This window comes from Suncus etruscus, chromosome 16, assembly GCF_024139225.1.
Source record: "Suncus etruscus isolate mSunEtr1 chromosome 16, mSunEtr1.pri.cur, whole genome shotgun sequence".
Classification (NCBI taxonomy): Eukaryota; Metazoa; Chordata; class Mammalia; order Eulipotyphla; family Soricidae; genus Suncus; species Suncus etruscus.
In genome coordinates, this window is record NC_064863.1 from 6,532,082 (window position 1) to 6,556,215 (window position 24,134).

The 24,134-nt window shown below is 52.8% G+C and overlaps 1 protein-coding gene across 1 annotated transcript; it reads right to left on the reverse strand.

The window, feature by feature from the left end:
* Positions 1 to 1,408: 1,408 nt before the first annotated feature.
* Positions 1,409 to 22,330, reverse strand: ZBTB49 (zinc finger and BTB domain containing 49). Its single transcript, XM_049790224.1, is given in 18 exon segments — positions 1,409 to 2,142; positions 3,061 to 3,222; positions 3,299 to 3,381; positions 3,980 to 4,053; positions 11,478 to 11,524; positions 14,234 to 14,341; positions 14,344 to 14,477; positions 14,513 to 14,691; positions 14,733 to 14,801; positions 14,803 to 14,832; positions 14,834 to 15,208; positions 15,210 to 15,251; positions 15,253 to 15,287; positions 18,090 to 18,180; positions 18,182 to 18,265; positions 19,810 to 19,912; positions 20,007 to 20,060; positions 21,639 to 22,330. Coding segments are annotated over 18 exon segments (3,024 nt in total). The 3' UTR covers positions 1,409 to 1,480.
* Between the last annotated feature and the right edge of the window lie 1,804 nt (positions 22,331 to 24,134).

Genomic DNA, 24,134 nt, shown 5'->3' on the forward strand with positions numbered 1-24,134 from the left:
AGGAAGGAAGGAAGGAAGGAAGGAAGGAAGGAAGGAAGGAAGGAAGGAAGGAAGGAAGGAAGGAAGGAATGAATTGCTCCTGGCAGGCTTGGGGAACCATATGGGATAGTTTGTCCCAGGTCATTTTCATGCAAGGCAAATGCCCTATCACCGTGGAATTGTGCTGATAAGGGAATGTCTGAATGTCTCCAAGCATTTGCATCTCACGAGAGGGAAATGTGAGGGAGAAAATGAAGTGGCCACCCCATAAACTCAAGGAGTGCTGGGGGCGAGGAGTCAAAGTGGCGACTACTGGGGAAGTCACCTCTATTGGCACCTCTGGGTTGGATGCTTGTTACTTGTTTTCTGCTTTTCTTGTTTGGGGACTATACCCGGCAGTACTCAGGGCTGACTCCTGGTGCTGTGCTCAGGGATCTCTCCTATTAGGACTCAGGAGACCATATTGGTTATAGGGGGCTGAACCTGGCTGAGCACACGGGAAGTGCCATATTCACTGCACTACTGCTCCCACCCCAATTGTTCGTGTTTTTTGTTCACTTAGAAAATCAGAATGCAGAGCAAGTGGGAGAGCCGGTGGACAAAGGGAAGAGAATGGTCCTGGGGCCTAGTTTGGTCAGACCAAGGTTCCACACTCCCTGCTGTTGAGATTGGGAGACATTCAGCTCCTACTCAGGATGGCAAAGCAGCCGTGGAGGGCACCAGTGAGCCCCAACCTGACTCCTGGCCATCTCTCTGTGCAGCTAGTGAAATCCTCAGCTCAGGAATTCCTCCATCCCTCTCCACTTCTCCCATCCGCTGCTCGCTACTGGTGAGCACTGGATGGGTGCCCAAGAGGACAATGGGGAGTGTGTTAAGAACGGGGCATGGTGCAGTTTGGACGGAAGAAACCACCTGGGGCAGTCATCCCCGTGCCCCAAGTCCCTGTGGGGTCCCAGAGCAGCCTGTGGTTCTGGGGTGAGGTCAGCACAGATTTATCCAAGGCCCCGTCAGAGTGGGATGGGGAGCTTGGCAGAGATGCACGGGGCAAGGGCCGGATAAGGAGGGTACAGGGGAGCTTTTGACGCCGGACACAGGCTGTTCTGGAGATTTCTACAATCCCCGTGGGTCCTGGGGAGACACGGGCTCTCTAGGAAAACCGGAGTCGCTCATACAAGTGAAATCACAGTCTGAGTTTCGTGGACAGATAAAAACTTTTAGGAACAAAGATACAAAATGCTACGGGCTTTGATCGTGTAAAGATAAAAAAAATAATCTGTGTGTGGTCGTGGAGCTATAAGATACATGCGTATGTGCAGTCGCTGGTCCCGAGGCCCACGTTCTCCCACTGGCCGGCCAGTGAGCCGGGCATCTGCCACCCCGGGCCAGGCTTGCCTTTGTTTCCAGGTCTCGTCGATGCCACTGCCTGGGCTGGATCTCACTAACATCACTCCCCAGCTAGGATCTCAATGTTGTCACCGTCCCATCCAGGGTTCTGCTGCCGTCACTGTTCCAGCTCGCCCTCATTCTGCAGTGTCTTCATGGCAAGCCCCCAGAGCGTCATGCTAGAGAAGAACTGCCCCTCAGCATTCCGGTAGGCCGTGGTAGTCCCCCGGCTTCCCAGGGAGTCGGGCCCATGGCTGTCCAGTGTGGCCAGGGACGAGCGGATCAGGGCCATGCCATCGGCCGGCAGTTCGTTGCCAGGGGTGGCGCTGGCATCTGAGTAGGCATAGGCCGGTGGCTGTGCGGGTGGCAGGGGGCCCTTTGCCAGCCTCTGGGGGTCCAAAGTGAGTTTCTCCTGCTCGTTCCCAGCAGGCAGAGGCTCCAGGGAGCGGAACTTACAAAAGGGGCCCGCAGCAGCAGCAGGGTGCCCGTGGAACCCAGGCCCTGCCTCTGGGCTGGGCAACTTCCCCGAAGCTGGCAGCAGGGCCTCGGCCACGTCCTGGGACAGGGAGCCGGATGGCTGGTGGAGGTCAGAGGCCTCAGGGGCCTGCGCTGTCCGGTCCGGTGTGTCCCGGGAGGGGGCATGACAGTGCATCTTGCAGTGGCGCCGCAGCACCGCTGAGCGGGTGAAGCACTTGTCACAGATGTCACACACATACGGCTTCTCCCCAGTGTGCGTGCGCAAGTGCCGTCGCAGGTCGCCTGAGCCCCCGAAGCACTTCCCTGAGGGGGGCCGGGAAAAGTCAGGAGGGGGGTTGGGAATGGGGATCCTCCTCTCCTTGAGGAGAGCGTGTACAGGCGTGGGCTCAGTGACACAGGGGAGGGCGGAGAGGGGCCGAGAACAGAAGCTGCTGTAAACGCTGCTGACTTCTAGCAGGTGGCAATACCTGCAAACTCACCCTGAGCCTGGAAGCCCAGATAGCGAGTGACCGTTCCTGGGGGTGGTGGGGGGTGGAGGCCGGGATGAGTGCATAGGGTAGTTCTAGGTCTTGCGGGACGCCCCAACACCCCGCACAGCCATGCTCTGGCTCTAATGCCTCTTCCTAGGCCCTAAACTTGGACCATGGCACAACCAAGAGCCCAGAGTGTGAGCTCCACAGTGGCCCTGTGCACCCCCTTTTCACTCTCCAAGCTGCCCCACTGGGGTGCGGGTGCCAGGAGGAGAGAGCTGGGAGAATAACTGGGCCAGAGAAGCCCCCCCTCCATTTCCCTCCATGGGGTCTTGCTGCAGAGGGAAACGAAATATGAACTTTGTTCATTTGGGTTTGGGGCCACGCCTGGTGATGCTTAGGGTTTTTTGTTGTTGTTGTTGTTTTGGTTTCTGGGTCACACCCGGTGGTGCTCAGGGGTTACTCCTGCGCTCAGAAATTGCACCTGGCAGGTTCGGGGGACCATATGGGAGGTCGGGATTGGAACCACCTTCCATGCTGGATCAGCTGCCAAATAGCTGTGCTATCTCTTCGGCCTTAGGATGCTTAGGACTTACACCTGGCGGTGCTCAGGGGCCCCCATGGAATGCCAGAGATCAAACTTGGGCCAGCTGCTGCAAAGCAAGTGCCCGCCCCTCCGGGCTGGCCCTGAGTCCTTCTGCCCCAGGCCTGGGCGCCCGCCCTCTCCACGCTCCCCGGCTCCCCGACTCACCGCAGGCGGAGCAGCTGTAGGGCCGCTGGCCCGTGTGTCGCACGCGGTGCTTCACCAGCTTCCGCTGCATGTTGAAGGACTTGCCGCACTCGTCGCACGTGAAGACCTTCTCGGCCGTGTGCGTCTTCTTGTGCTCCTTCAGGTTGCTGAAGTTGCTGAAGCCTGGGGGTGGGGGGGTGGGCAGGGGTCAGGCCACGGAGGGACGTGGGCGCCCGCCCACCAGAAGCGGCCTGCTTACCTCGTCCACAGATGTCACACAGATGCGGCTTCTCTCCGGAGTGGATGATGATGTGTCGCTGAACGTCCCCCGAGGCTGCGAACCTGTGAGGTGACGCAGTGTCAGGGATGAGCCCGACATTGTCAGGAGTCTTCCTAGCTGCTCCGCCATGTCTAGCAGCCACCAGCTGGAGGCTCTGGAGGCTAGCACCATGGCATGGCTGGAAGAGCGCTTGGTACCCCCGAGGGTCCCCAAGCCCAGCCAGGGGCGATTCCTGAGCACTCTGGGTAGAGCCAAGAACTAAAAAAAAAAAAAACCAGAATCTTTTCCCTCCTGTGGAAGCAAAGTGGAAACCTCAGACCTAGAGGCAGGGAAAAACCTTGGTCTGGGTTAGGCGGGTGTGAGACGCTCCCCACTTTTGGAGATAAAGACATTATTTTTATACCTAAATTATAAAATAATTTTAATGCCTTTTATTTTTTGTGCAGGGCACAACCTTCAAGTTCTCCTGAGAACTGAGCCTCAATTGTGCTGAGTTACCTAGGGCAGAGGGTCCCCTCCCCTTCCCCCAAATCTTCCTTCCCTGAGGGAACAGTTGTACCCAGGGCTACTGCTCTCAGTCCTTGTAGCATGCTGCCCGGTTTCCCCTCCTAGTCCCCTGGGCCCAGCCGCTGCGCTGCTCAGAGCCCACTGCTCTCTCACCTCTTGCCACAGATCTCGCAGATGTAGGGCTTCTCGCCAGAATGGCGACGTAGGTGGGTCTGCAAATTGCCTGCCTGCAAAAGAGGGCGAAGAGCGAGACAACCATGGTGGGAGGGAGTTTCTGTCAGGAAGGAGACAGGCACTCAAAATGAACGTAGCAGCGTGTGACTGGGGCCAGGGCCAACTCAGCACACCTCAGAAGGTTCCAGATGCATGGACCCCTAAGGACCCCTGACTCCAAGCATGGGGAGACACTGGCCTTCTCTCCTGTCTCCCCACGGGTGCTCCCCAAGTCCATGCTACTGTGGGTGCACGTTATGTTGCTCCCCTTTTGGACCCCTGCCAGAAGCACATCCCAAGGAGATCCACAGGAGGTGAGCACTGCTGGGACGGGTGAGGAAGGAGTGCTGGTACCTAGTTACTTCTCTCTAAGACATGCGTCAGTGCAGGAAGGTTGTGAGTGAAAGGCCCCTCCTCGAGCAGGCCAGGGCTTCTGTCTCCTGGAATGGCACATTCGCCTTTGTACACAAAGGCGAATCAGGACAGTGACAGCGTCCTTCAGCTGCGAGGGCCTTTCCTATTCTTCACTGCCGACAAGTGGCAAGACTGGGCAAAGAATGACTTACTTCTTTAAATGAGGATCCCCAAGTAAGACTCGCATGTCAGGAGAAACACAGGATGAAAAATCAACTGCCTCAAGAAGGGCAAAAGAAATTCAATCCACAAATGCCTCGGGATTAAAATGGCGCCTGGCCAACTGGGTTTGGAAAGCAAATCTGTCAGTACAGCAATCGAGTCACCGGTCCCAGCCAGCTGGTCCCTTGCTTCAATTTTTGGAATAGCGCTCTGCTCTAAATACCAGGAAAACAAATGACTGGGCCCCAGGGTAACAGTGCTCACGCATTATGTACCCTAAATCAAAGAGAGGAGATGATGAGTCGTTATAGCAGGTTACACCCGCTAACAAACCAGGCTTTGTAAATCTGCAAACAAACTTTCATTGGCTCCTGTTTGCAGGTTTGGAAAAAGAGTCTGTCTGGCCGCCTACAGTGGAGAGTTCCAAGGGGCAAACATGGTGCCGGCAGCCAGAAACAGCACTACACAGCATTCTTTAGGTCTCAAGGCGTCTGGAAAACAACTAAGACAGACACGACCTTGGAAAGTACAATCAGGAGGTAGAAGAAAACAACTCCAACCATTCAGAGAGCCCCTGAGCAACAGTCTGGGAGGCCATGGTGACCACAGAGCTGGGGTATCAACTTCAAGAGACATTTGGTATCATGGGGCCCCGTGGAGTCTGCCCAGAGCCCCTTTGGTGAAGAGAATCCGCAGCTCCGTTTCCTTGATGAAACTGAGATCTGGAGAAATCAGGAAGGTCAGGTTATGTGACCGGGGCGAAGGGAACATTGGTTTGTCTCTTGTCTAATGTGAGATAAGAATATCCGAAAAGGCACACGTGTGGGAATGGCCACTTATGCCAAATACAGCTGCTCCCCTTTACTTGTGTGGGCTACATTCTAAGAGGCCCCTTCCCCAGTGGATGCCTGGATACATTAGAGACTCTGTAGACACTTTCCACCTCCATCTAACGAAGACCAGTTTATATATAAATGAGCCTGAAAGCAACTGATCACACAATACCATGCAACGAGTGATAAAAATCACGACAGATCTCTCTCTCCCTCTCTTCCAATACCTCACTGTTCATGACATTTCAGGGGGCCACAACCTGGAGAAAATAGAACTGCAGGAAGGCAGGAGCAGATGGGGGAGCAAGAATGGACTTAAGTGTGCCAGGGATGCTGCCCTGAGATGCAGCTCACTAACTGCTCAGAGCGGTACCCAGGACTGTTAGAATCGACCATTTGCAAATCTCTCAGCACTTGGGCCAGTGAAGCCGTCGTTTCTCAACAGGCTATTGATTTGAGTTTGGGGGCCACACGTGACTGGTGGTTGAATCCAACACGCAAAGCGTGTGCTCCGGTCAACTTGTGCCGGACCCCTCAAGTCACTCTAAACTGTACATGGTGAATGGGATCCACTCGATTTGTACATGGCTTTGTGTCCTTTTCTGTCTTTTTGCTTCCACCAGGGATGGAACATGGGCTCACACTGGGCAGTGCTGAAGAGTGTTCCTGGTGGTGCTCAGGGGACCGTATGCAGTGCTGGGGATTGCAGCCTGGGTCACTGCACTACTTGCAGGCCTCTGCCTCATCCTTTAAAAATACAGCTAGGCAATTAAAGCTTTCAAAGCAAATAGGAATTAACGATCTTATGCTTATAGCAAGTAATGGGCACAAACACGTAAAAATGGTTCCCAGGGGCTGGAGAGTAGCATAGCAGTAAGGCATCTGCCAGCCGATCCAGGATGGACTTGGGTTTGATTCCCAGCATCCCCAATGTTCCCCTGAGCCAGCCAGGAGCGATTTCTGAGAGCAGAGTCAGGAGTAACCCTGAGTGCCACCGGGTGTGGCCCAAAAACCACCCAAAAACCAAAAAAAAGGGTCTCCAAGGACCAGAGCAATAGGACGGTGGCGGGGCTGAATGATAGAGCAGCAGGTAAGGTATTTGCCTTGCATGCAGAAGGTCGGTAGTTCGAATCCTGGCATTCCATATGGTCCCCTGAGCCTGCCAGGAGCGATTTCTGAGCGTAGAGCCAGGAGTAACCCCTGAATACTGCCGAATGTGACTCCAAAACAAAAAACAAACAAACAAAAAAAAACAAAAAAGGATGGTGCTTGCCCTGCACACAGCCCCCCCCAGGTTTGACCCCCTCCCTGCCATAAGGCACCAGGAGTTGCTAGTAGTGATCCTTATGCACAGAACCAGGAGGTAAGCCACGAAGCCATGAGCATTTCTACGTCTCCTCCCACAAAACAGAAATGGTCACCAAAACTAACAAACACATTTTTAAAGCTATTTAGTACTGGAAATGTACAATATAAGTATCTTGGGAGCTGGAATGATGGAGCAGCAGGTAGGGTGTTCGCCTTGCATGCAGACATCCCATATGGTTCCCTGAGCCTGCCAGGAGTGATTTCTGAGTGCAGAGTCAGGAGTAACTCCTGAGAGCTGCCAGGTGTGGCCCCCAAACAAACAAAATTATCTCCACTCTCACCAACTCCCCCAAAGAGAGGCAAGTTAATCTAAATATCATCAAGGCGATTCAATAAGAGCTCCAGGTCAAAAGCCCAATCAGCTTTGGTGCTAATCACACTTGAGGTGCACAAGTGGCATATCAATGAGCCTTGTCGTGCTGAGCCCAGAGAAGTGTGCTCTGTGCTCAGTGCTCACCCCCACAGGAGCCTCTTTTGACATTCTGGCTGAACAGCCCTTGCCCTCGCCGCCTGTGCCTTCTGAGCCAGCAGCACCCTATGCAGGGCAAGAAACCAAAGGCCAGGCAGGGCCCATGAGGGCAGGCAGGACAGGGCCCCAGGCAGTGTTTCCCGAGGGTGTGCATCTCCCACCCAGGGAGCACCAGGCCTATCCAGGATCTCGCAGGAACCTCAGAAGCCAGGTCTGTTCTGGGATAGACACAGATTTCGGGGTAGAGTGATTTTTTCTGATAAAAGGAGGGTCAATGGAAGCAATCCTCTACCAGGGAAGACCCTACTGCTGCTCTGACATCGATCTACTCAAGAGTCTTCCCTTAACACTGAGAAGACTTAACAACCACAACGACCTGCTTACAGGACAGGGTTCTCTGCATTGCCCTTTAATTGAGTGGAAATTAGAGGACGCTCGCACCATCCTGACTTCAATGTAGGAAGTGCAGATTCCAGGATCTTCAATACAGAAACATGATACCAACAACAGAGACTGTGAAAAATAAACTGTATTGGCACTATAGACAATGACTTGGTTTAGACAAACTAGTTTGCCTGGAGCCTAGAGTTGGTCTTATGCCAGGAAACTTCAGGGGTAGAGTCTCCTTGTATTTAGGCCAAGGCTTTTCCTTCCCATGTCCCCCATATTTTGGTGGGCCTATGCAAACGATAATTGCCACTCTAACACCGTTTTTACTGTGCTCCTTTGACTCTAAACCTTAAAAAAAAAACCACTTAAACTTTTGAAGTTAACTTAAACTAATATGCATGTGCGTGGAAATGTAAAAAACTACTATGCCTTCAAGTTTAAGGAGTTACATAAATTTTATGGCTTTAGATTGCTTGGTGTACCGCTAAGAAATGTTATAATGTACTACAATCTGGGGACTTGAGGGACAAAGTAACTGTACATGGGTTCAGTTTTATTTTTCTTAATGTTCTTTGACTGTAAGTTCAAAATTAAGGTGTCAGCAGGGGGATTTCTTCGGAGAACTCTGTTTTTGGGTGATTGTCCTTTCACTGTAACTTTACCTTGATCTCTTTGCATCATTGTTCACATAATTAAAAATAAATAAAAAATTTAAAGAAAAAAAGGAGGGTCAATATGTCAAATGAGTTTGAGGACTTCTAGACAATGGTAAAACAAAACAAAACAAAACAAAAAACAGTAGACTATAGAGCTCTTGTATTAAGAGACAAGTGGCCCCTTTTTCCCATCTGGGTCACTACGGCTGGTACACAGCGCTTGCTCCTAGCTGTGCTCAGGGCTTATGGCTGGCAGGGCTCAGAGACTCACAGGTGGCTCCCAAACCTCAAGCCTGGCTTGGCCATACACAGGGCAAGTGCCTTAACCCTGGTGTACTCTCCTCACCCGTGGACAGAGGAAGCTGGTGCCTGGCTCCCCGTCTTCATAAGGTTGTCCCCCTTCCTCTGAGCACCAAGTTTGCTAAACACGGCACTAAATGCGCTGTGAGTTACTTTGCTGCTTTCAGCTCTCCAGATAGGAGTCGCTTACAAGAGCCTTCCACCGAAGTCTGAAGTAGTGACAGGGAGCACACACACCCACCCAAGACCAATGTCCCAGCTCATTTCAGGCAGGAAGGCCTGACAGGCTCACAGGTGCCCGTTAGCCTCCTCAGAGCTCCATGACCACATTCCGCCTCTTGGTCTATACTGCCTGGGACCAGAGGCCCACTCGAGCATGCCACTTGTCTACACGGCTCCCTTCTTACTCCAGATACAGGCTTGTGGGTAGAAATGACCCTCCCTTCCTCCCTTCCTTCTTTCCCATGATTTTCCCTCCTCTGTGCTTCATCAGAGAAGTTCTGATATCCCACCATGCTCATCACTCGTCTGCTTCCCCCAAACCAGTGGCTCCCGGAAGCCTGTTGTCTCTTCATGCCTCAGTCCCATGTGGAATCCTGAGGCACCAAAGCCATGCTATGTACAGAAGAAATAATCCTAGGCTGGAGCGATAGCACAGTGGGAAGGGCATCTGCCTTGCACACAGCCGACTCGGGTTTGATCCCCGGCATTCCTTATGGTCCCCAGAGCCTGCCAGGAGAAATTTCTGAGGAAAAAGCCAGGAGTAACCCCTGAGCACTGCTGGGCAGGGCCCCCTCAAGAAAAGATCCATCTTTTTGGAGTGACCCTCAGTATTGCTCAGTGGGCCATGTGAGGTGCTGTGCATTGGATCAGCTGCACGCAAGGCAAGGAACAAGCCTAAAAACCCCCTGTATTATCTCTTGACCTGGGCAGTACCTGATCACTGCCCATCTGTGCAGGCCTCACAGAGCAGGGGCCCCCTATGTCTCTAGTGACCATCAAACAGAAATACAGACACTGACAGCACTAGAGACAACAGATATTGAGCAGTTTGGCTGGGATCCCAGGTGGAACCAAGAGAGGTACAGGGCTCTGGAGGGGACATGGCACAGGGCCACATGTGGCATCTCTGTGAGAATCCATGGTTCAGCCCTAAGAAGCCTCATATGGGAAGCGAGCCTGGCATCAGTGTCCAGACTGGGCCAGAGGGTCGCCAGGCTCCACCCAAGGGGTTGGGGAGAGAAAGGAAGTTTCCTGGCCCCAGGCCCCTTGGCCACTTGCCCTCTTGGCGCAGCCAGCAGAGCTACAAAAATCAGCCCCAGAAAGCTGTTCCCTCAGCCCTGTGGGCACAAACCAGAGCTCAAAATCCCTCCACCTTTGAGCAAGCTCCCAGCGTGGGATGCAGATACAAGCAGGGGCAAGGGAAATTGGGGCTGTGAGTGCGGTGAGGGAGACTAGGAGAGGCTGAAGCTCCCCAGCTCGCCTCCTCACACAGCTGCCCCAGCCACTGGTCTTTCTCAGCTGAGAAGCGAATCGATGTGCCAGAAGCTTAAGGGGTTCCCAAGGCCCCGGACCTGTGAGCCAGGGCAGAGACTGGAACCCGACCACAGGCTCCAATCTGAGCTCAGAACTCGGGCCAGACTGAGAGAGAAAAGCCAGGGCCCACAAGAGGTCAGCCTGAGGGAGCAAGAGTGAGGTACTGTTGAGGGCTGGGTGAGTGGGAACAGATTTGGAGGGATAACTTTGTGGGCCAAGGCCAGAGATGGGGTGGCCTGGGTGGCCAGGCCTTTCCCAGAGATCCAGTCAGTGCTGGCTGCGCAACTGCAGAACTGATAGAGCCCGAAGGTCCTACCTGTCTAGCCCTGGGCAGAGGCTAAGACCAAGAAATTGAGTCTGGGCACGTTGCCAACCCAGGATGGACTCGGGTTCGATTCTGGGCATCCCATATAGTCCCTTGAGCCTGACAAGAGCGGTTTCTAAGCACAGAACCATGAATAACCGAAGTGCCACTGGGTTGTGGCAAAAAAACAAAACACAAAACCAAAAAGGAGTGATCGGGGGCTGGAGAGATATAGCACAGCAGTAGGGCATTTGCCTTGCACACGGCCGACACAGGATGAACCCAGGTTCGATTCCCAGCATCCCATATGGTCCCCGAGCCTGCCCAGATGATTTCTGAGTGCAGAGGCCAGGAGTAACCACCCTGAGCGGCCGCCAGTTGTGGCTCAAACCCACCCCCCAAATTGAATCTCCCCAAAGCTCTTGAGCTTCCTACCATTAAGTCTACCCTGTCCAGGGCCGCAGCAGTGCACTGCCCATGAGAAGGCCCCACAAGCACAAGCTTCGAGCGTGTCAGCACAGCAGGGAGGACGGGAACAACCTGGCACCCTCCTAACACCCCACAGCCTCCCTGAGACTTGCTCAGCATCTGGCACAAAAGAAAAGACACCGAGCACACTACAGGGAGGGGGCAGAGAGCTGGGTGTGTGTGTTGAGTACACTGCTGACTTGCAGGAGCCCTAGGTTGGATCCCCAGCACTGCCTGGTCCACTGAGCACGTGGAGGAGTGACCCCCATCCCCCAATCCCACACCAGAGTGAACTAGAGTTAGGACTTGACTTCCCCTCATGGGGGAAGGATATCTTGAGAACAAACAAGCTCATAAATATTCCCTCTATCCCTGTCGCTCGAGAGCTACCTTCTCCAGATTTTTGCTGGGAACCTTGTAGATCACAGCCGTCCCCAGAGGCTTTCCCTCCTAAGCCACAAATACAGCTAAGCCATCACAAAAATCAACACTGGTTTTCGGGGGTCCAATTATTAACAGTAAATAAGAGTATTCCCACCTGAGAGAAATGTTTCCCACAAATGTTACATTCAAAAGGTTTCTCACCTAAAAAACAAAACAAAGCAAAATCAACTTGTAAAATCATTCGCATTTGCACGCTAACTTGCTTTTTAAAATCATTGCACGCTCATTTTTTTTTTAAAGTCACTGCAACGGTCCGCACACTAATTGGCTGTTTCGTAAAATCACTGGTGGTAGCTGCACAGTAACTTGGGCGAAGTGTTTCTGATGAGGTCAACGAGTCCTTCTTTGGGCTAAGAGCACAAAAACAGAGGCTCGCAGCACCGCACACTTGGCTCTCACCCTTGGGTGTTAGGTGTGTGGGGGGAAGCAAAACCCGCATTTCCCACTCTTGAGAGACCCACCAGGCCTAGTAGTGAGTGGATGGCAAAACGCACGTTGTCTGTGGAGCAGCTCAACCCGACCTATAACCGTTCTCACTGCTTGGGAAGGCCAAGCAGGGAGTGAGGGGGCATGGGGGACTGGTGGACCACACAGAGACCTCTGTGGGAGTCCAGGTCCAATATCCAGCAGCACTGGGTATGGTCCCCCTTCGAACCGAAAGTGACAAAGACAAAGGCCTCCAGTCTTTCGGCCCTGGAGAAGTGCCCAGTTGGGAAAGGGTTTCCCACCCTCGATGGCAGGCAATGACTCGGAATTAAGAGTCATTAGGGGCCAGAGCTCTGTCTGGAGAGCGGAGAAAAATCTTTGAAGGTGTCCTGTACCCCTAATTAGGAGGGGACTCTGAGTCTTCTCTAGGAAAGAACCAAATGAGGAGGCTCTCCTGGAAGCTGCGGGGGTGTCCCTCCAGGTCAAGGGGCTTTTTCTGACCCTGAGGAAGTAGGGTCGCACTAACTAGTGTCAGTACCTCCTTTTCAGGCAAAGTTCTGGGAGCAACGAGGTGTGGTGGAAAAGGTCTGGTCACGAAGACTTGAGGATTCAGGACTAAGGGCCCCTGCTCCCCCACTCTCCTATCAGAATTGGTTGGGCTTGCTCTCCGGGGATGAGTAAACCTCCAGGGCGCCTGAGCCAATTCCTCTCCTCCACACCCTGCGACCTCTTGCCTGAAAAGGGCCCCCAAGTCCGCTCCAAGGACTTCCGCTTTCCTCCACAGAACACGCCACATCCTACAGTCTGAGGGGCTGTGGGCCAAGACTGCAGAGGATGCCCCGAGCCCAGGGTTTCTAGGTCTAGTCCCAGGCCTGCTGCTCTGTTCTACACACAGCCGTGGGCGCGGCTTGAGTACTCAACCCTAGGCAGGGAGGAACAACTAGCAACCAAGCAGAGCTGGAAGGAAAAATCTGGGAACAGTGGTCTCTCTGGCCTAGTGTCTGACAGGATGGTCAGAACCAAACAGGGGGCCCATGCAGTTGCCCAATGACCACCTGCTAAAAAGCAAACATTTGTTTTTTCCAGTCACCAGTCTCAGTGACTTCTTCTCAGGTGCTGGGAAATTCAATCCAGTAGAACGAGGTCAGTTTTTTCAGGAGAAACTGAGTGACAGTCAAGTATGAAATACTTTTGAATCACTAGTGCTAATCACTAATGATAATCGGGGCTGGAGAGATGGCATAGCGGCAGGGCATTTGCCTTGCATGCTGCCGACCCAGCAGGGACCTGGTTTTGATTCCCGGCATCCTATATGTTCCCCCAGTCAGCCAGGGGCGATTTCTGAGTGCAGAGCCAGGAGTGGCTCCTGAGCACCACCGGTGTGGCCCAGAGACCAATCAATCAATCAGTCAATAAAGTTTAAAAACATAATGATAATCAGACTATGCACTTTATATACAAATACCCTTTAGCATTTATAAAGCCCGTTCTCCAACATCCAACTCTCCTCATGGTAGGACTAGGGAGTAAACACCAAGAAAACACAAAGAATGGCCAAACATCACTTTCATGAATGCAACCATGCCAGGTTCCTCCTCCAGAGCCTTCTTGAAGCATCCTGTGCCAATCTCACCTACCATGGGTGACATTGCTGTCATTGCTCTGCACTGTGCACCAGCACCAAAGGCTCCATGACAGGAAGGACATGAGTACTTTAAAAAAGCCTTTAGGATATGTCACCTTTTTGGAAAAGGAAGGAGGCACGAATTAAGGTATGAAAATGGCCTAGGATCAAAGCAGATTCTAGTGGCAAGAGCTTATTCCAAAGTGCTCGGGCCTGTCTCCCAAACAAAGCACCATTTTAAAAACTTTCTATTCACATTACTCCTGAGAGGACTTTTAGAATTACTCAGAGTATGGCTAGAGTGGGGAAGGCGTTTGCCTTGCCCACGACCAATCGGGCATTTGATCCCTGGCATCTTATATGGTCTCGAGTCCTCCAGGAGTAATTCCTAAGCACAGAGCCAGGAGTAACCCCTGAGCACCACTGTGTGTGGCTCAAAAAAACAAAAAAAACAAACAGAAAAGAATCAGAGTTTACTGCAGTCCTGAATGAAGCCACATTCTAGAATCACTGTACTTTTCTGAGAAAAAAAGATAGCTGATAAGGCCTCTATAAAAACCGAAATTATAGCTGGTCCTCTGAAAGCCATTTCTAGCCCTCAGATAATCTATAGAGTATTAAGAAACTTCACCAATGTGATCGCATCAAGAACAGCCGACCCTCGTGGGCAGAAGTGCGCCGTGGATGGGCGACAGTGTCCTGAGCTAGAGCAAAGCTTCTCACAGCACTGAGAGTGGCGGCGGCGTCTGATGGTCCGCGCTCTCCCCTGTCCGGGATGCCCGGGGAGCGAATCAGTGTACCTGTGTGCGACCAGCCTGTGCAGCTCAGGTTGCTGGGGTGCTTGAAAGGTTTCCCGCACAACTCGCACGCGTACAGTCTCTGCTCCTGGAGGCCTGGGGACTGGTCTCCCCGCGGGGGCCCAGTTCCTCGGGCCTCGATGTCTCTTGATCGCCACCAAAGCCCTCGGGGTTTCCCAGTCCTTCTCTCTCGTCCTGCTGGGGGCTCGGCATGCCAGCTTTCTCGACTGAGGTGTCATGGGCCGGGCTGGTGTTGCTGGGTCCCACCAGAGTCGAAGGTGCTGGGGGTGAACAGCGGCCTCGGCAGCTCTCTGGGACTTGAGGAAGTTGAGTTTCTTGAGGTGAAGAGCCTTCTTGAGTCGCATCTGCTTGGCAGGGTGCTCGAGCTCCAGGGCCGGATTGAGGATGTCAGAGGGCAGGTGCTCAGGGCTGGTTGCCACCGGCTCTGACTCTCTGCGGCACTGCCCAGAGCCGAAGGTTTGCTGAGTGCCCCTCTCCTGGCCCAGGGCAGGTGGCTGGTTGACGCTAGCTGCTTACTGTAAAAGCTACGAAGCTTGGAACATCGGTTGGGCTTGCTGGAAAGGCAGCTCTGGGCCGCTGCCTGTCCAAGGCAGAGGGGGCCTGTTTGGACACTTCATCCAGGGAAAGGATGCTGCGTCCCTGGCGGCGACCATGGGGATGGGCGTCATCCGGAGCTTTGTTAGGCTGCACCTCGGCTGAGCAGGCTGGCAGCAAGGGAGGGTAGTGTGTCCCCAAAGACGCAGTCCGAGGTCTGGGGGTCAGAGTGCCCTGTGGGGGGAACACGCTGCTACCTAGCAGGCAGGACGGAGAGGCTGCTCGGCGGTGGCGGGTGGCCTTCAGGAATGTGTGGCACAGACCTAGCACATTGGGCACTTGCAGGCACTGGGCAATGCTCAGCATGATCTGTACGTTGGCCGGGGTCAGCTCGAGATGGGACGTGTACATAAAGTCCAGGATCCTGCCCGATGCCACTGACGTTCTTGATGTCCAGGTGGAACACATTCATTCTTCTGGCCTGAAGAATTCCTGGAAGAGGCTCCTGGGGAAAAGGAAAGATACGGCACAAAGGTTGTCAGTACCTGGGACACTTCAACTGCTCCCACCAAGCATGCAGTCACAATCTCTCTCCCCCAGTAAAGGCAGTAATATCACCGTGCTTAAACTCTTTCAAACATTTGACGAGACATCCAACTCGGAAGAAAGACTTGTGCTCAGCACCCAACTTTTCCAAAGAAATCTCAGAGTAAAATTTTTGCGATAGATTCACTGCTTGTTCTAGAATATCTAGATATTTTGTCATTTTTTTTTTTTGGATGCAGACACGAAAAACTAAAGGATTTTTAGTTTTATACGAAATACAAAAAAACAAAAATTTCAGTTTTTCATATATAGTCTTTCAAATCTCAGGCCTTGAAACACAAACATGTTCATATTTAAGTACCTTGAAAATGTTTACATCTAGAGGCTGGAGCGGTGGTGCACTGGGCAGGGCGTTTGCCTTGCACGTGTCTGACTAAGATGGACCTCGATTCTTTTTTTTTTTTTTTATTTTTTTTTTTCTTTTTATTTTTGGGCGCACACCTGGCGGTGCTCAGGGGTCACTCCTGGCTGTCTGCTCAGAAATAGCTCCTGGCAGGCACGGGGGACCATATGGGACACCGGGATTCGAACCAACCACCTTTGGTCCTGGATTGGCTGCTTGCAAGGCAAACGCCGCTGTGCTATCTCTCCAGGCCCTGGACCTCGGTTCTATCCCTAGTGTCGATGGTCCCCCAAGCCAGGAGTGATTTCTGAGCGCTATGGCCAGTAGTAACCACTTGAGCGTCACAGGGTGTGCCCCCTCCCCCCCAAAAGAAAAGAAAACAAAGAAAATATCTAATTCTTCAAACAGGGACTGTGAGAGAGAACAGCAGGGAAGGAGTTTGCTTTCCATGAGCCAAGCCAAGTTCAACCCTCAGTATCACATAGGACACTTTGAGCACCTTCAGGAGTGATCTCAGAGCTAGGTGGTAAGCCCTGAGTACCACACTGCTGTGGTGTGTGTGGCTCCCCCAAGAAAACAAACCCCCCCCAAAAAAGCCTAAAAATAAAGAGCTATAATACAATCAACTGAGTCGTTTTTGCCAATTATACAAAATGATCTACCATTTATCATTAAGCCATTGGAAGTGATGAAAATGAAATATGAGGCTGGTGAGGTGGCACTAGAGGTAAGGTGTCTGTCTGCCTTCCAAGCGCTAGCAAGGAAGGGCCACGGTTCAATCCCCTGGTGTCCCATATGGTCCCTCCAAGCCAGGGGCAATTTCTGAGCACTTAGCCAGGAGTAAACCCTGAGCATCAAATGGGTGTGGCCTGAAAACCAAAAAAAAAAAAAAAAAAAAAAAACAAGAAAATATATGACTACTCAAACAGCAAATCTGATGGTTTTAGAAAGAAAAACGAGAAAGAGAGAGAGAGAGAGAGAGAGATGAGAGAGAGAGAGAGAGAGAGAGAGAGAGAAGGGGGATAGAGTACAGGCAGGAGGGTGCTTGCCTTGCACACAATTAACCCAAGGTTTAATCCCCAGGCATCCCATTTGGTCCCCAGAGCATGCCAGGAAAGATGTTTTATTTTGGTTGTTTTTTGTTTTGTTTTGGAGCCACACTCAGCAGCTCTCAGGGGTTACTCCTAGCTCTGCATTCAGAAATCACTCCTGGCAGGCTTGTTAGGGCCATTTGGGGATGCTAGGATCGAACCAGGGTGGAGCCCGTGGCAAGGCAAATGCCCTATCCACTGTGCTATTGCTCCAGCTACCAGCAAGAAAGATTCTTTTTTTTTTTTGGTTTTTGGGCCACAACCCGGCGGGTGCTCAGGGGTTACTCCTGGCTGTCTGTCTCAGAAATAGCTCCTGGCAGGCACGGGGGACCATATGAGACACCGGGATTCGAACTAACCACCTTTGGTCCTGGATCGGCTGCTTGCAAGGCAAACGCCGCTGTGCTATCTCTCCGGGCCCACCAAGAAAGATTCTTGAGTGCAAAGTCACAAGTAACTTCAGAGCGCTGGCGGGTATGACCCAAAAAACAAAACAAATATACCACAGCTGGGGGCTGGAATGGTTAGCGCAGCGGGTATAGCGATTTTGCCTTGCATGCGACTGACCTAGGACGAACCACGGTTCAATTCCCCGGTGTCCCATATGGTCCCCCAAGGCAGGAGTGCATTGCCAGGAATAACCTTTGAGTGTCACCCGGGTGTGGCCCCCAAAACAACACAAACAAAAACTCATGGCTGGCAAAGGTCCTTCTTGGCCGGGCAATTCCATTTCTTGGTCATAGGTACTGGCTGAGGGCTGTTCCCCTTTCTGGGGTGCCTCCACACACACCTGGGATTTGACCTGGTGCCTGGCTACCTGCAAGACTAGGAGCACAATGCGTCCTAGGTAGGGGTGCCAAGACGCCACCTCTCCACCTCATGGCTTCACAGACATCCACACACTTCCTGCCATCAAAAACTGGCTCATCATTTCAGATGGACTCTGTTCTACTAAGCTGGTGCTTTTCTTTCTTCCCTCCCTCCCTCCTTCCTCCCTTCCTTTTTTCTCTAACTTTGATTTGGGGGGGTGTGTATATCTCCCAAAAAGGTACCTGCTGGCTCTGTACCAGGGTTCAGTTCTGGCAGGTCCTTGGAGGGCCTAGATGGAGTGCCAGGGCACCAAGCCCAGGGTTGTGTGCAAGGCAAGCACCCTGCCTGCTATCTCTCTCTCTAGCTATTCAGAGAAAATCAGACAGAGCCCCAAAATTTTCACAATGGACAAGCTGTCCTCCTCCCTCCCGGGGAAAGCAAGTCTCCAGTCCGCACCTAAAATACTGGCTGAAGGCAGCCAGGACATTCTTGTGTGCCTTGAAGCAGACGCCTTTCACCACGAGCGTGCAGTCGCAGAGCAGACCCTTGGATCCGCTGCTCGTGCAGCTGCTGAAGCAAGTGGCAGCTATGTGCTGCCCGCAGGGTCCATATTCGGCCATGCATAGGAACCTACAGAAGAGAAGAGAGTGAGCCTGGGGGGGACGGGATGCGAAAGGGAACCCCTTCCACTGCACCCTCCAGGCAACCTAGGCTCCCTTCTTGCAAGCCATTGGAGACTCCATCCCAGTTCCTACTTCTCCAAAGTCCCTGGATCCTGGATGGTCTGCTCCAGGGGGCTAAGCTGGTTCTTCCTTTCCCTGGAGGCCTCAAATGTCACTGACCCTTAGGATCTAGCACTTGGTCCCCATTGCCTTTCTAGGGTCTTCGCTTCTGGTAAGCAGACTAGGCACCACCTGAATCTAGGGCTTGTAATGCCAGCTGAATTCTCCTCTCTGCAGCCCGCAATCAACACTCCAAACTCTTACCGTCAGCCTGGCTCCAGCTCTACATCGAAGAGCTGATCCCCCAAGTGAGAAAAGCCTCACTTCAATATGCAGTCCTGGCATGATCTCAAGGGGAGCAGGGGTAGGCAGATGTTAGGCCCCAAATGAGCCCAGAAGGGTAGTTTGGGCAGGCAGCAGGGCCTGTCCAACTCAGTTCCTCACTTAAGTCAGATGATAGCATTATCCTCAGTCCTCACACCCCTCCCCAGCCAGTTGTTGGGTTACTTCTGTCAGGCTGGCATTCACTGAACCATGACCCATGGCTGGGCCTAAACTATGCATGGCATAATACATAAGTCAAATCATTTCTACATGGACCCCATTACCTCCGTTTCATAAGCAAGGAAATTAAGAAAGTTTCAATGACTTGCCCAAGGGATTCAAAGCCAGGATTTAAATTGGAATTTCCTAAACCCTAAGGCTTACTCTACTTGCTCTACTAACTTTTCCTCTATAGGGAAAAAAAATAAGGCATCCAGACACAGAACTTTCCTCCAAAGACCTCATTGTTGAAATGCAGCAAAAACTCTGAAACTACATTAAATGTCTTCAACAGAAGCAATATGGAGTGATTGGAGCTGCTCAAAGCTTTGTTGTGACTTCTCATTCACTTATTCATATTATTTAATAAAGGGCTCATTGCACAACTGCTTCCCTAAATTAACCTGCCACACCCTCCCTCACTCTCTGGAATCAGAACTTGAGCGAGAGAGACATCACCTGCTAACTTTTTATGGGTCCTGGCAATAATTACCATAAGGAACATGTACTGTAGCTGGGAATGGCAACAGACCCGATAACAGTAGTCATCACACTGCTTCCTCTGTGCCAGGCATAGTCCTAAGCTCTGACACAGGCCCTCACAGAATTGCTGGGAGCCCCAAGAGTGAATATGTCAAGGATGCATGCAGACAGTGGCACCAGGTTGCAAAGATGGCCTGACTGAGCTAGGCTACTCTTGAGAACGTGCACAGTCTGGAGGTGGGGGATACAGGGGGGTGGGAAGTTGGATCTTCTGGGGCCAGGCTCGAGATGGTCCAACCACCCTGCACACAGGCCCTGCAGAAGAACAAGGACAAGAGAACACTCCTGCCCTGTCGTCCTGAGACGGGAACCCTGAACCCCACTTGCAGCAGCGGATGTGGAGCTGGAAATTGGCCAGCCCTGTACCAGGCCTGACCCAGACAGAAAACTGGGAGTCTGTAAGTCATAGTTGAAGGTCATTGGTTGCAAGTACAGGACATGACAGGGTGCCGCTCGGAGGATCCCTGTGCTAGGGGAGAGTTTGGGGAGCCTGAACCCAGGACCTTGGGCCCTGGCGGACAGCCGTGATTGGGGACACCAATGCTTGTCCCCATCCTTAGCACGCTGAGGTGCTTTCCACACCATCCACCTCCACTCTGCGAGTGGCTGCTGTATGCCTGGGGGGATACCAAGTAAGAGGGCTGGAGGGCACGGGAAAGACAGGGCTTAGAACCATGCCTGGCACAGAGGAAGCAGTTTAATACGTACCGTATTTTCTGCTCTATAAGATGCACTTAGTTTTTCGATGCTCTCCTCCCCTGCATTCAGGCTTCAGCTCTAAGCGGCAATCGCCTCCATAAGAAGCACTTTTGGGGGGAAAAGGGAATTTTATGGTATGAAAAACACGATATTTAATCAGTCTGTCTTGCCCATTCCAGTACCTAGCTATGGTTGCATGTTCCTCATGGTGGTTGGTTATTCCCAGGATCCCCTGGACAAAAGTGCCAAACCTCCAAGTCTTGGTGGGTTTGTTTTGGGGAGGGGGCACACCTGGCGGTGCTCGGAGCTTCCTCTCGGCTCTGCCACGGAAGGGTTCACTCCTGGCGGTGCTCAGGGGCTCCCTACCTTATGCATAGACAGACAGGGTGCTGAGGATCAGATCAGACCCAGCAAACTCCCCTCTGTTCTACACCATCTCTCTGGCCCTGCCACCTCAAACAGTGTGACCCGAGGAATTGGGGCAGCAAATGTCTTTTTTTGTTTGTTTGTTTTTTGTTTTTGGCCACACCCAGTGACGCTCAGGGGGCTCAGGGGTTACTTCTGGCTATGTGCTCAGAAGTCGCTCCTGGCTTGGGGGACCATATGGGACGCCGGGGGATCGAACCGCGGTCTGTCCAAGGCTAGCGCAGGCAAGGCAGGCACCTTACCTCTAGCGTCACCGCCCAACCCCAGCAGCAAATGTCTTGGGGTGTGTGTGTGTGTGTGTGTGCGCTGCAAATGTTTTGGTGTTTGTGTGTGTTGCAAATGTCTTGGTGTTTGTGTGTGTTGCAAATGTCTTGGTGTGTGTATGCGTTGCAAATGTCTTAGTGTGTGTGTATATGTGTTGCAAATACCTTGGTGTGTGTGTGTTGCAAATGTTTCAGTGTTTGTGTGTGTTGCAAATGTCTTGGGGTGTGTGTGTGTTGCAAATGTCTTGGTGTGTGTATGTGTTGCAAATGTCTTGGTGTTTGTGTGGCAGCAAATGTCTCGGTGTGTGTGTATGGCAAATGTCTTGGTATGTATGTGTTGCATATGTCTCAGTGTGTATGTGTTGCAAATGTCTTTGTGTGTGTGTGTGTGTAAGCGTTGCAAATGTCTTAGTGTGTGTGTATATGTGTTGCAAATACCTTGGTGTGTGTGTGTTGCAAATGTTTCAGTTGTTTGTGTGTGTTGCAAATGTCTTGGGGGGTATGTGTGTTGCAAATGTCTTGGTGTGTGTATGTGTTGCAAATGTCTTGGTGTTTGTGTGGCAGCAAATGTCTCGGTGTGTGTGTATGGCAAATGTCTTGGTATGTATGTGTTGCATATGTCTCAGTGTGTATGTGTTGCAAATATCTTGGTGTGTGTGTATGCGTTGTAAATGTCTTAGCGTGTGTGTATGTGTTGCAAATGTCTTTGTGTGTGTTGGGGCAGCAAATGTCTCCGGGGTGTGTGTTCATTTGTGTGTGTGTGTTTGTGTGTGTGTGTGTGTGTACCCGAAGGTGTGGGTCCCCCACCCTGCCCCTTCCTCCCTTCCTTCTCGGTCTCCCGGGGGTGTCCTGGGGGGTGGCGGCGACGGGGCCCCAGCGCCCATCTCGATCCTGGGGGACACCACATTTCGGGGGGCTCGGGGTGCGTCAGGCTTGTGCATGGGCCAAAGGCGGCTCCAGCAACGCCGAGCAACCGGAGCCGAGCCCCGCGCCCGTGCCCGGGCTCTGCTCCCGAGCTGGTCCTCCGCGACCGGGGGAGCCCGTTTCCGGCGGTCCCGTCCCCCCCGACCCCACAAGGCCGCCTCCGCGGCCATCGGCCATCGCCACGCTCCCGTTCCACGTCGTCGGGCCCTCTCGGCGCTCGGGGTCCCCCGTGTCCCCGGCCCGGCGCCCCCTTTTACCTGCGGAGAGCCGCTGCGGGGCGCCCGCGGGGCAGGGCCGCCATGTTCCTGGGCCCCAGCCGGGGTCCACGACCCCGCTTCCGGTGTCGTCACTTCCGCCGCCGGCCCCGCAGGACGCAGTGGGGCTCCTCGGGCGCCAGCTGCCGGCAGCGGTGCAGTGGCGGGAGGCTCGGCTCGGGGCGAGTGGCTGCGCCCCACGTGCTCCGGGGCGGCCGGTGGAGGCAGTTGGCGGGTCCGGCGGCAGGTGATGGGCTCCGGGGCTGCAGGTGGAACGCCCGGGAGGCCCGGAGTCCGGGAGGATGGGAGGAAGCGATGCATGCGCCGGGCTGGGCTGCTGCACCCTGTTTTCCTAGCAAGGGCAATGAATGACACACTCGCTGCAGGTCCGTCATTCATTCATTCATTCATTCACTTTTGTATTTATTTATTTATTCATTTACTTAATTATTGGCCGCGGGCTTCATGCTTCATTCAGTGCCTAGGTGCAATGTGGCATCCGGTTCTTGGAGAGTTCCATTTTCCTAGGGGCATGGTCTTGCAAGGCCCAGGGTGCAGGGTGCAAGGATGGGGGGCAGATCCAGGGCACCCCCCCTCGCTGCACAGGGGTGGGGGACAGACTGCCTGGTGGAGGTGGGGGGTGTTCGTCTGTTCTTTGGGAGTCCTGGATCCTGGAGCATGCGACCCATAAGGGTCCCCAGCACCATCACCCGGGAGATAGGGGGTTGACACGTGCCTTTGTGGGTGTACTATTGGCGGGCCCCGGCGGACAGGTGAGGGGGCTCCGGGCAGCAGATCCACGTCCCCGGGAGGCCCCAAGTCCAGGATGGGAGAAAGCGATGCAATGCACTGAGCTGGGACTGCTAGAGCCTGTTTTCCTAGCAGGGCAATTAATGACATACACACTAAAGGTCATTTATTTATTTATTTAATTATTTTGCCCCGGGCTTCATGCTTCATTCAGGTCTAGGTACATGTGGCATTTGGTTCTTGGGTAGCTCCATTTCCTACGGGCATGGGTCCTGCAAGGCCCAGGGTGCAGGGATGGGGGGGGATCTAGGGAACCCATTGCTGCATGCAGGACAGCCTCATGAGTGGGGGTGAAGGATGTCAAGAGTCCTGGATCCTGGAGCATGCATCCCATGGGGGGTCCCCAGCACCGCCTATGCTGACAGGGAGGGTTGACACATGCCGTTTTAGGTGCACAAGTGAACTTTAGACTTTGCTGCAGGGTTCTGCCCTTTTTTTTATCCACCAGGTAGGAGGAGGAGGGTGCGGGAGTACAGGTCTGCACTGATGGGGTTCCCCCCAGAGCTCTGTGCACTGATTGCCTACTGGGATGGTTTTAATAGATATGTGGTTTCAATAGATCATGTGAGGTTTGTGCTGGAATGGGATGCTGGAATTGCGGTGAGGGGATAGAAGGGACCTTCCCACCTTGTCTGCTTGTTATTAGATGCACTAAGAAGAGGTGTACCTATATCTAAAGGTTTTATTTATTTATTTATTTATTTATTTGCAAACAGCAAGCTCTCAGGCCCCAGCGGGAATACAACCTGAGAGCATCTTGGGCATTTAAGTGTAGATCCGGATGATCTCCTTCTGCTTCGTTTCTCTGGGTTTCTGGATCTCCTCTTCCCTGGAGGGGAAGTTCTGGTGGTCTGACATCCTTTTTTTAGATGTTCCACCAACACAGTGCCTCAGGGCTGACTCCTGACTGTGCTCTGCTGGGGCTTGGAGGACCCATGTGGGGTGCCTGCTGGATTGTCATCTGTATATAGAACCTCTGCTCTACAGAAGAGAGAAGAATTTGAAACCAAGCAGGGACAGACAGTGACTCTCTTGAAGACACAATGCTTGATGGGGACTTTGCAGTTGGCCCTTGGTGGCAGAATGCTGGGGTGTAAGTGAGAGCCTGGGTGTGGCTGAGAAACTTTGCAGAATATGAGGACACAGCTGTTTGTAAAGAGATGAGATGATGCATAAAGTGTGTGAAAGCAGATTAAAAACAGATCTCTGAACTAGAGCGATAGCATAGCGGTTAAGGCATTTGCCTTTGCAAGCGGCCAACCCTGGACAGACCCATGTTTGAATTCCCAGCATCCCATATAGTCCCTTGAGCCTG